General features: G+C 36.2%; 3 protein-coding genes across 7 annotated transcripts in view; 2 read left to right on the forward strand and 1 right to left on the reverse strand.

Moving 5' to 3' along the window:
* The window catches only part of LOC108577796 (TBC1 domain family member 22B), a 3,296-nt gene extending 2,813 nt beyond the window's left edge, over positions 1 to 483 (reverse strand). The window contains exon 1 of the mRNA XM_017941001.1: positions 296 to 483. The gene's annotated coding sequence lies outside the window, so the exon portion shown is untranslated. The remainder of the gene's footprint in view (positions 1 to 295) is intronic.
* A 1,151-nt stretch (positions 484 to 1,634) lies between these two features.
* On the forward strand, positions 1,635 to 6,268 carry LOC108577763 (tetratricopeptide repeat protein 39B-like). 5 transcript variants are annotated; one of them, XM_017940957.1, is made up of 13 exons: positions 1,635 to 1,652; positions 1,933 to 2,066; positions 2,980 to 3,173; positions 3,264 to 3,310; positions 3,405 to 3,478; positions 3,554 to 3,734; positions 3,802 to 3,934; positions 4,406 to 4,538; positions 4,627 to 4,726; positions 4,820 to 4,885; positions 4,967 to 5,679; positions 5,772 to 6,005; positions 6,098 to 6,268. In XM_017940957.1, the coding sequence occupies exons 4-13, from the start codon at positions 3,287 to 3,289 to the stop codon at positions 6,198 to 6,200; spliced, it is 1,761 nt and encodes a 586-aa protein (XP_017796446.1). In that variant the 5' UTR covers positions 1,635 to 1,652; positions 1,933 to 2,066; positions 2,980 to 3,173; positions 3,264 to 3,286; the 3' UTR covers positions 6,201 to 6,268. The 5 variants fall into 5 exon arrangements, with proteins under 5 accessions (XP_017796446.1, XP_017796450.1, XP_017796445.1 ...); XM_017940961.1 differs by lacking the exon at positions 1,635 to 1,652 and having other exon boundaries at positions 1,705 to 2,066; positions 3,248 to 3,310; XM_017940956.1 differs by lacking the exon at positions 1,635 to 1,652 and having other exon boundaries at positions 1,705 to 2,066.
* Positions 6,269 to 6,977: 709 nt separating this feature from the next.
* Positions 6,978 to 11,452, forward strand: part of LOC108577762 (importin-9) — a 4,925-nt gene continuing 450 nt past the window's right edge. Inside the window, exons 1-12 of the mRNA XM_017940955.1 lie at positions 6,978 to 7,059; positions 7,411 to 7,489; positions 7,561 to 7,938; positions 8,016 to 8,249; positions 8,333 to 8,702; positions 8,768 to 9,012; positions 9,115 to 9,376; positions 9,514 to 9,833; positions 9,940 to 10,159; positions 10,222 to 10,493; positions 10,596 to 11,004; positions 11,199 to 11,368. Of these exons, the coding sequence (XP_017796444.1) occupies positions 7,597 to 7,938; positions 8,016 to 8,249; positions 8,333 to 8,702; positions 8,768 to 9,012; positions 9,115 to 9,376; positions 9,514 to 9,833; positions 9,940 to 10,159; positions 10,222 to 10,493; positions 10,596 to 11,004; positions 11,199 to 11,368 (2,844 nt within the window). The 5' untranslated portion in view covers positions 6,978 to 7,059; positions 7,411 to 7,489; positions 7,561 to 7,596. The remainder of the gene's footprint in view (positions 7,060 to 7,410; positions 7,490 to 7,560; positions 7,939 to 8,015; positions 8,250 to 8,332; positions 8,703 to 8,767; positions 9,013 to 9,114; positions 9,377 to 9,513; positions 9,834 to 9,939; positions 10,160 to 10,221; positions 10,494 to 10,595; positions 11,005 to 11,198; positions 11,369 to 11,452) is intronic.

Genomic DNA, 11,452 nt, shown 5'->3' on the forward strand with positions numbered 1-11,452 from the left:
TATGCCACGTGAATTTAATGATACTTCACTACGTCATAGTTAAAAAAAATAGTAATTGACAGTTTGTCATAACTGACAAACTGAGAAAACTACTTACTTAATATGTATGTACATGAAAATTACATTAAACATTAACATTGTCACGTAAAAAGATGTGAACAATTAACGTAAAACAAGGAGGATAGAGGTACGATATTAAAATTTTATGCTGTCGCTTGTTATATACAGGTTATGTTACGCATTATAAATATTTCGGCCATAACCAGTAAATACAAAAGTAGGAAACGATACTAACTTACATACGTCTATAAATGTTGACGTAACAATATAATTGCGTCAACAGTGTGAAGAAACTGAAGAAGCATGTATCCTTAAACAGCGTTTAAAGTATGGAACACTGTGCGCAAAAGACACATCAGTAATTCCATCTTTTTTAATACACTTCACTAAATTTCAACGATGCATAGGAAAACGACTGCACTATAAAATATATGTCATACGATGATTTCTTAAAAATTTACTGAGAATGCAACGGATAAGTTGTCGAAAAATCTTGCCCCACGTATGTATATGCGCTCACTGTTTTTGACGTGCGACACATCTATACTGGTGCTGCCATCGAAGAAATGGCTAAATTAAATTTTGCATATAAACCATTTTTCCTTTTACATACGTACTATGTACGTATATCTTTCTTCGTACGTATATCTATCTTATAAACATGTACAACTTTTGTCTCTCGACAAATAATTTTATATTACAGTTCCTGTTTATAACAGCAAAAGCTTTGCCTTGGTGTTAATTAAACAATATGAAACAAGGTTTTGAGAATAAACCCTATGTTACACCAAATATTATCTATAATTTACAGAAATAATTATAGACAAAAAATTATCACAATGTAACGTGTCAACGTAATACATACGTGTATTATAAGCCGCAACAATATTACCAATAGAAGTATGCCATTTCCTTAGGAACAATAAAAATTTCTCGGCTAAATGAAATTTCCCGGTAGAGAACAGTAGTCTGCTAGAGTTCAGCGATTCTCATTATGTAGAAATGTTTCATGTAAAACTATTTTATACGTGTAACTTAATTTTCGTATCGATTTATTTCATATTTCATCTTTAAATTGTATACGAATATCGCTATATATGTTACGTCAGTCTCGAGAAACTAAACATAACATGATAAAGCCGTGCAAATGTTGATATGCACGTAAGTACATGTGTATGTATACATATACTATAGAAACCCATAGATCAAGGAACAGTTATGCAAATGCAACGGTAACACGTGACCATCAGTGACTCTTAATCTTTAATAATTAAATATTATTTCTTGCAAGACTACGATTAATTATTGTAATATTTGTTAATAAAAGGTATCGAAGATTGTTTCAGCTCGATTTACAATTGAATTATCATTCTGATTAATCATACGTTTGCAACAAGATTTTCCGACGAGTCTTTCCATTAAAACCGTGCTCTTAGCGTTACATAAAGATTATGCATTGAGCATCACTGACGTGCATGAAGCAATGTCACGTGTATGCACTTACTTACAGTAGTTCAGTAAGTATGTTGATCCGACATAATCAGTATACCGTCAGTCAGTCGCGCGTGTTCCACGCCGTTATGTTTGTAGCGGTGTGTTTTCCAAATATTTCTTATTTTTTAATGAAAATACACAAATGTCAATAATTGTTTGCGTTACAACATACGCGCATATTAAAGACAAATCGTGTTAGCTTAGAAATGTCTATAAATGATCGAGAGTTCCTTCATTTTACTATGAATCAATTCTCCTATTGTTTGACCACAAGCGAAGTATATACATATCTATATACCTCGTCTGTGATGCAGTTATAAAATCCTGTGCCTCATTTGCAATCATACGATATCCTGTACCATACTTATAATTTCATAGGTACGTTTAATTTTAAGTGCAATCACTGCTATATAATATTGTCATCTTATTGTACACTGAATCGGTAACGTTGGAAGTGACACGAAAATACATTCGGTCTATCCGTCTGTGACCTGACGTACCAAGAATTAATGGTAAGTTACTTTAAAATACGCGTCATTTATATCGTTCGAATAGTGAATTTCGAGAAATATTGTGTTTTGTTCATTTACCGACACGTTCGTTCTATAATTGAAATAGTTGTCAAACTTGTTGAATTTATTGGTTACTGTGAACTCGCGAGAAATCTAAATAGGCCTGTCAGTACGCGTCGCGTTAACTCGATTATACTTTCTTCGTAAAACATCTACTTTAGATCGCTTCCCGGTCTTTTTTCCTTCGTAATTGCTTCTTTATTTTCTAAAAAAATTAATAACCGTAGCAGTAAATTTCCACTCAAATTGTTTTCCTTTTGCTTTTGTCAATAGACGCACTTTTAACGATAATTGTAACGATAATATTCTTCTATTCGTTAAATGTGTCAATCTTCTTCATCCTGTATATCATTCGAAATTTTCCATAAAGTATACTTGATTTTATAAACAACAATACAAGTCATGTAACATGATTTAGTACAATGTAATTCACGTACATACACGTATGTGTATATCTTTTTTTATTTGTAGCATATTATCACTCTATTATCACTATTCTCTTGAACATATTTCACAAAAATATTATTGCTTTATAAAATTTGAAAATGCAATAAGAATAGAAGTTTGTGTTAAAGGTGCAAGTTCTTGTAACACGGTAAATATTAAGTGTTGCGCAGTAATTGTTATTAATGGCTGTTAGTGTTGCCTTTTTGAATAAATTTCCCAAATATTGTTCAAAAAGATATCTGACTTTATTGTATCATTATTATCAGTATTAATCTACAAAGATATTAGATATAAAGATTATCACCATCAAGATCAATTGTGCAATTTATAGCATATATAAATATGATAAAATACCAACAATATGTTAAATTATTTTCTTCTGTGCTTTTGTTTTCCTCTGTTGTAGCCTCTGTTTTTCCAAATGAGTTTGTAAAATGTAATTTCATTGTGAAACTAGAGAAATAATGACCTAAAATTAAAGGAGCACACTTGAGAAATCTGTCTTGAGGAATAACTTTCACCTCTAATAATCAACATATCTGGTGCATAAAGGGATCATCTTACAAAATATATGATTTCTATGCAGAATATTTATTGAGTGTGAGGATATTTTATTTTTATTGGCATATGTCATGAATAGGTAAGATGTTAATACAACCAATAATAATATACAGTATCATCTTTTTCAAGTGTACTTCAAATATTAATTCAATATGTCGGACATTGAAGAAGATGAGGTACGCATAAAAGTGTAATGTTAAAAACAAAGTTATTTACCACAGATGTTAATTATAAACGACTTAATGTAATTGTGATTTCTATGATATTTAGTTTCAAGATGCTCAAGACGCTCAAGATGATCAAGATGCTCAAGATGCCCGAAATGCTCAAGAAACCATACCGCAGTAAGAACAAATTTTTTTGATACATACAAACGGCTACATGTTATATCTTACCATATAATTATGTTTCATTTCAAGGCATACTTCTATGGATCTGGATACAGCAATAATGGATGCAAAGAAAGCAACATATTATTTTTTTAATAATGATTTCGAATCAGCAAGGAAAATTATGGAGCCTTGGGCAAGCAGTAGCATGTACCATTCTTTGGGAACGAGCGTATTCGCAAGCATCGAGGCTTTCCTTACCTTTGACCAAGTAAGTAAATTTTAATATTTGGAACATGTGTGTATTTCAATAATACATTGTAATATGTATTGCTTAGAAATTCATTGACAAGGCAGCTGGACTTATAAAGCAATGCATGAGCGTATGCTCGAAACAGCGTAAACATGTCACACTAACGCAAAATATTGGCAAAATGGTGAAGAAGACTAATTACGATGATTATACAACTGGTAATGTATAAAGATATATCAACGTGATATCGCATGTTTAGTCAAATTGTTCATATCGCTTCTTGTATATATATATTGCATCTCCTAAATAAATAGGTTCCAGAAAAGCATGCAACATCATAATACATATAAAGCAATTTCTAGACTAACAAGTAATTTCTCACCGATTGAAAGCTTACTACAAATTACCGGAATAAGTCTTACATTTTTTTCCTTCGAAATAAATGGGTCTAATCAAACTATCATCAAAGGTGCAAGAACTATTAGGGCAATTTGCTTTGACTGCACATCACTCTGAACAGTTCAGTATTAACAGAGTGTTGTCGATTTGATTGAAAATTTCCGTGAATTTATTTACCAAAGAAATTTCCCATTTCTAGTGATCAAATGATCGACATATTATAACACGTTGTACCGGTGCTATTAGTAAGTATAAAGCATGCAAGGAATAATCGAGATTTAATATTGCAGAGGAGGTGCATGCAGAACTCTGTTATGCCGAGTCACTCCTTTTAAGAGCGTTGCTCACGTTTGTGGAGTATGAGAGTTTCGTCAGCTTTGTCAAGGGTGGATTGAAAATTCGTACCTGCTTTCTATCGTACAAGTAAACAAATAATACCGTGAATTATCTATTTTGATATTATATTGAAATGTTTACGACATGTCATTTTATGTACATTGTCCTTTTCTAGGGAATGTATGACAATTTTAAATAGTCGTAAGTGGGAAAGTCAAGAGCATAAAATACATTTTGAAAGCGGTGTTCGCACGGGCATTGGTGCATTTAATTTGGTATATACAAGCATATTTTTGTAGCATAAAATCATTTGTGTAATACAATGATAACAATCTTCTTCTTTTATTTTCCTTTTTACAATATTGTAGATGATCTCGCTATTGCCACCAAAAATAATTAAACTGTTAGAATTCGTTGGATTTTCGGGGGATAAGGTAATAAAATAATATTCTTCTGTAAAAGATGCATTTGAAAACTACAGTTTGCCATGACGTAAGATCGTTTTGTATCAACAGGAGTATGGGTTGTCAGAATTAGAAGCAGGGTATGGCGAAAGAAGAGGATTACGACACGTGTTGTGTGCAATATTTCTTTTATCTTATAACTTATTAATATCGTTCACTCTGGGTCATCACGACGGTGATCTAGACTGGTGCGAAAAAGCTTTGGAAAAAGAACTAAGTCATTGTCCAAACGGTGTATTGTTTTTATTTTTCAAGGGGAGATATGAATTAACAAGAGGGAATTTTGAGAATGCTATAGACTGGTACATCAAGTCTTGGAAAAGCCAGGATTTATGGCCTGAATTTCATGACATTTGTTATTGGGAACTAATGTGGTCGCATTGTTCGCTACAGCAATGGGACGAAGCTGCGACGTTTGCTCATACTTTAATGAAGAACTCAAATTGGTCACGTACTATTTACGTGTATAACAAAGCTGCAATACTACTTATGCAAAAACCACCGCCACAAAAGGAAGACATAGATACACTAATGATGGTAGTGCCTTACTATAAACAACGTATCGCGGGAAAGTCATTACCCATGGAAAAGTTTGCAATTAAAAAAGCAGAACGTTATTTTAGTCAAAAGAAAAATCTCGTCCTTCCTATGTTTGAACTTATGTATCTGTGGAATTTATTTCGCGCACTGGGCAAACGGCAAGATTTAATAATGAGTATATTCAAAGTAATCGAAGGAACTGAAAAGGAACTTGCAAACAAATCGTAAGCTTTTCCCCATTGATTCCATTCTCGGCCCTACTCGAAGCATTCATTAATTTGTCGGTAATATTAAAAAAATTTGAAATATTTCGTAGGAAAGCTGAATTTCACGCGGATAATGAGGCGCTCTTGTTGCTTCTGAAGGGCGCTTGTTTACGGCAAATGAAACATCCTTTGTTAGCCGAAAATTGTTTGAAACGCATCCTCGAGATGGACAAATTGATCAAGGAAGACACCTATTTACTTCCTTATGCAACAGTAGAATTAGCTTTGTTAGCACAAGATCAAGGAAATATTCAACTTGCTATCGAACTTTTAGAGGACGCTAAGTAAGTGTACTAAATTTCGTTCAGACAGATTTGTTCATATCAATTATTCATATTATCGGTATCGATCGGTAATTAATCGTTGCTTGTTGCAGAAAGAATTTTTCTGGATACCTGCTAGAATCCAGGTTGCAATTTAGAATTCATTCCGATTTGATGCAATTGACTGGAAAGAGAGCCGAAGATATTTTAGAATAATAGTATCTGAAAAATGTGTTTTCTGTAAGAACAATTCATTGCTGTCAATAGCATTGCTATTGCTGATTCGGGCATTGTTAATTTTTGTTAACAGTTTTTTATTATGTACCAAGTTATTACATAATTCTTAATCCATTTTCTAGAACGGTTCGTCACTTCTGATATTAATAAATTGTGAAACAAATGGAATATAAAAATGGGTAGAACGGAAATAAATAGTAATTTATCTCCGATTAAACTTGTTCCAATCACATCTGATTCGTGATTCTGCCGATTTCCCTTCGTTTTATTCTTTCCCCGTCGTACTGTGCTACACTTATTAAACCTGTTATCCGAATCATGTACATATATACAGAAGTGTTTCGTTCGCGCGTATATTCATACGTCATACGCATGCGATTACGCACGAAAGCGCATATCTAAGATGATGCTTTCGTTTTCCTTATCGTCTTTACACGATATTTCTCCATGAGTTTTTCATTAATTACGTTAATTATACCGCTGTCTTGTCATTTCTATCCTTTGAAAATCCTTTGGAGCTGTCAGGAAAAATATACATACAGTACGTGAGTACAGGTTACGGCGAATAAATAACGTGCTGCTGCGCGCGCGTGTATGCGCGGAGTGTGCGTATAATACCTACTTACTTCCGACATAATATGTTTGTGTTTGTAGGTAACATTCGGTGAGGTGTTTCTACTTGGAACGAGTACGCGCGATTTTATTTAGTAAGATTTGGAAAATTATCAATAATAAGTATAATTGAAGGTTCTAAAAAAAAGAAAAAATGAAGATTTGAGGAATAAAAGTATTGTATAAGATTAAAATGCGTTTAATCTCTACTTTTATATCGTCTAAGGTATGATCTAACCTGTCGTGTCATTCCCTTAAGCCGGCTTTGTCGAATTACCATGTATAAATAACAGAATAAATTATACATTATCCGAATTTCTTTTTTATTTTGTATACGTCTCGAAATTAATTGAATTCATTCGATGTAAGTGATTAATTGTGAGAAAATTATTGGTCAATGTGACCTAAGTTGTATATATGTACGCAATACAGTCGTTAGAAACGTTATCGTGGGTAGAATAAAACTTGTAGCATCTTTCGTTGTCTAACTTTTCGCTTCTCTGAACATTACAATTTCTCCTTTCTCTACTCTCTTATTTGTAACTGTATTAATTGCAGAAAAATTGTAATTTTGAAGGGTTAAAACAGCTAGTAATGTTAAGAAAGACTTCTGCTAGCATTAGTATAATAACTATTCACCAGGGATATGTGTTCAAGTAAGTATATCACATGAAACAAACAGGAATGATAAGAATAAAAATTTAAGAACAAGATATTTCATACACAGAGGATAAAGAGTGAAAAAGGAGCCAAGATTATTACAATGAGCACAATGGCATTAGACGTACAATGTTCTCTAAGAGAAGCCCTGTACGAAACACTGACCGGTATTCTGTCTCCTCATAGAGAGACACGTCAAGCAGCTGAACAGAGGATTCAAGCGTTGGAAGTTACAGAAGAATTTGGCATACATTTAACAGAATTTGTAGTAGATCAGAATGGACATTTACCTATCAGGCAATTAGCTTCTGTATTGTTAAAGCAATATGTACAGACACATTGGTCTTCCGTGGCTGAAAAATTTCGCCCTCCTGAAATAAAGCGTGCGATAAAGGAGAGAATCAAAGAATTACTGCCATTAGGACTTCGTGAATCTATTAGTAAGGTAATTAATTTCTATAATTACGCATGTGTACATTAGCAACCGTAAAAGTGTTGTTTTTATCATGTCGCTAATTTCAGGTACGTACAGCAGTAGCTTACGCGATATCGGCGATCGCACATTGGGACTGGCCGGAAAATTGGCCAGGCCTGTTCGATATACTTGTGAATTGCTTAAGCGGTGAAAGCGAGTATGCCGTTCACGGAGCAATGAGAGTTTTAACAGAATTTACCTCCGACCTTACCGATATTCAGTTACCTAACGTGGGACCAGTAATTCTTCAAGAAATGTATAGAATATTTCAAAGCGAAAACGTAAATTGTTCATTGTTTTTCTCCTGAAGCATTAATAGGTTCGCTAATAGGAGCAACAGTAACGTCGGCTGATATTTTTTCAGCAATATTCTGTTCGAACCCGTGGCCGTGCAGTTGAAATTTTTACGTCAATTACGACATTAGTCGCCGTTACAGGAATGTATCAAAAAGGATTTACGGAGCAATACTTACAGCCGGTGATACCCATGTTTTGCGAGAAATTTGTTCAATGTTTACGAGCACCCGATGGGCCCACTAACGGTAGCGGGCTTAAAACTGACGTGATCAAAGCAATAAATTGCCTAGTTAGCAATTTACCTAAACACGTAAGAAGCTTTTTACCTCAGATGCTGCCACCCGTTTGGGAAACTTTAACGCAAAGTGCAAAAATTTATCAAGAAAGTTACGTGAACGGAGATGGAGATACGAACGACAAAGAGGTTGATTCAGACGGTAAATATGATGCAGATCAAAATTCGATTTCCATCAATCGATTCAATGCATCTGTCCCTTTGTAGGTGAAATAATTAACTTTAATAATTTGATCATCGCAATATTCGAGTTTGTTCACTCTATAGTGGATCGTAAACGATTTTCAAATCTTCTGGATAATTTGCTGCAAGAAGTGATGTATTATTTAGTAATCTTTATGCAAATAACAGACGATCAAATCGAATTATGGACGACTAATCCTAAACAATTCGTGGAAGAAGACGATGTATTCGCTTACAATGTTCGTATTTCCGCGCAGGAACTCTTAACAGTAAGTATAGTTGTATTATTAGTGGCAATAATTAACAGTACCAGCGGAAGAAGATTGAAATTGGATCGAATTTCTCTATCGCGGATTTGTTCGTGTGCACAGGCTCTAGTAAATTATTCGGAAGAAAAGGCGGTGAACGCGCTTTACGAAGTGGTGACGCGCCATATCGAAGCGACGAGTAGATTGCAAAGTGGAAACAGCGGAGGCGAGAACAACGGAACATGGTGGAAATTACGGGAATCGTCTATTTTGGCGTTGAGCAAAATAAAGGACGCTGTGGTGGGAAAGCAAGAGGCTGGAGTGCTTCGGTTCGATATCGTTCGATTTTTGGACACGATCGTTTTAGCTACCCTAAAAGATCCAGGTATTCGATGTTATTTCGTTTGCAGAAGAAAAAAAAACATCTGCAGAGTAAAAAAAAGAATACGTTTCTTTCTCGTTGGATTTTTCTGATTTTCAATTGGTTTGTTATTTTCACGCAACGCCGGGAACCATGGTTAGGGGCACCGCCGTTACTTCTCGGTCGATGTTTGTGCGTCGGTGGAAAGTACGCGGAGGTAATGCCACCAGAAATGAGTTCCCGTTTCCTGGAAGCAACGGTGAATGGGCTACAGGAGAATCAACTTTCGTGTATTCGTATCAGTGCCGTGAAGGCCATTTATTGGTTTTGCAAAGCGTCAACGGCGGAAAATAACAGCAGTCTCGGCGATATAATACGATCTCACTTGGCAAATATATTTCAAGGATTGTTCAATCTAGCCAATCAACCATCCACGGAAATTTTAACTTTAACGATGGAAACGCTGCAGGTGTTGGTTACGGTAATGTTCGCGAGCCGTCATCTTTCTCACGATCATCATCATCATCATCATTATCATCTCTATCCGTGGTTTTCCGTTTAATCGAGTCTTTGTTGCACGTTCGCAGTTGGACAAAGCGTTCACCGCTTCGATAGAGAACAAAGTTTGCCCGTTAACCATCGCCGTATTCTTGAAGTTCTACAGCGATCCAGAGATCTTGGAGTTATGCCAGGACATATTCAAAAGTCTGTCCGAAAATCCGGATTGTATAGGACCGTTGCAGACTCGTTTGATACCGACGTTAACGAGCATGATGGCTGTGACGCCTATGGATAAATCGAGAAACGGTAAGGTGGAACGAAATGGATGATTCTAAGCAGAATCTGTTAATTGCGTCCTCGTTGAATAGAGAGATGTCGAGGCGTGGCTCTGGATGTTTTGCAAGTATTGGTACAATACTCGCCGAGACCTTTGAGCAGCGCGTTAGTCGAAACCGCGTTTCCTGCTGCGTGCCATTGCATCTTGAATTCGGAGGACAACGAAACGTTGCAAAACGGTGGCGAAGTAATACGCACTTACCTAGGAGTTGCGGCTCGCCAAGTGACGGTACATCGAGACAACGACGGTCAAACGGGTTTACAGTACATACTGCAGATCGTGGCTCAGCTGTTGAATCCGCAGGTAAAGTGACGTTACGAGAAGGTCTTGTACAAACTGTTCTACAATAGATGAAATAAACGGGGTGGTTTTTTAAACGTATTAACGTATTTAACGCATTTGTAGTCGAGCGAGTTTACAGCGTCGTTCGTGGGGCGATTGGTGACAACGTTAATTAGGAAAGCGGGTAACACCTTGGGGGAAAATCTGGACCTGTTACTGAAGGCAGTGTTGAGTAAAATGCAGCGAGCCGAGACGTTGACCGTGGTACAGAGTTTGCTCATGATATACGCTCATCTGATAAACACAGAGTTTGACGCTGTCCTAAATTTTCTGTCAACCGTACCCGGTCCGACAGGACAGAGTGCTCTCGCTTTCGTGCTCACCGAATGGGTCAGCAGGCAACACCTGTTCTTCGGTAGATACGACCGAAAGGTGGCAACGGTTGCCCTATGCAAGATTTTGGAGTACGGCGTTACTCACGGCGACAGTCGTTTGAACGAGATCACCGTCAAGGGAGACCAAATATTTTCAGGTTTGTATTTACACACGATACGACGTGTAACACGTCTCTCTCTACGATATTACGTACAAGTATAATTCGACGAACGCAAAGGAAAAGTGGTTTTCTTTGTTCTTTTTATTTGAATCGGTACACAAGATATCGATAAAGTTGAACGTATTCGAGAAAAGAAAGAAAGTGGCTAACTAAAATTGGAGAATACGCAGGAAACGAAGAAGGTGTGAGGACTAGGAGTAAAGCCGAATCACAGCCTTATCAGTGGACCACGATACCTGTTCTGGTCAAGATATTCAAGCTGATAATCAACGAATTATCCAACGACATCGAAGCGGTCGCCGCGAATCAGGACACGGACGTTAGTATCGGTGTCTCGAACATTTTTCACCCTCTTTTCGAAACGAATCGAAATAATTGGATGGTTAATGTTAACGCGCAGGATTCCGCTACCGCCGGCGCCGGC

The sequence above is a fragment of the Habropoda laboriosa genome, unplaced genomic scaffold (assembly GCF_001263275.1).
Source record: "Habropoda laboriosa isolate 0110345459 unplaced genomic scaffold, ASM126327v1 scaffold816, whole genome shotgun sequence".
Classification (NCBI taxonomy): Eukaryota; Metazoa; Arthropoda; class Insecta; order Hymenoptera; family Apidae; genus Habropoda; species Habropoda laboriosa.

What these genes read in the sequence shown, in the direction of transcription:
- LOC108577763 (XM_017940957.1), top strand. Translation starts at nt 3,287, where the DNA reads ATGTCGGACATTGAAGAAGATGAG. An exon ending in AAGGAACTTGCAAACAAATC is followed by an intron (nt 5,680 to 5,771) that starts GTAAGCTTTTCC and finishes AATATTTCGTAG; the next exon opens with GAAAGCTGAATTTCACGCGG. An exon ending in GAACTTTTAGAGGACGCTAA is followed by an intron (nt 6,006 to 6,097) that starts GTAAGTGTACTA and finishes TGCTTGTTGCAG; the next exon opens with AAAGAATTTTTCTGGATACC.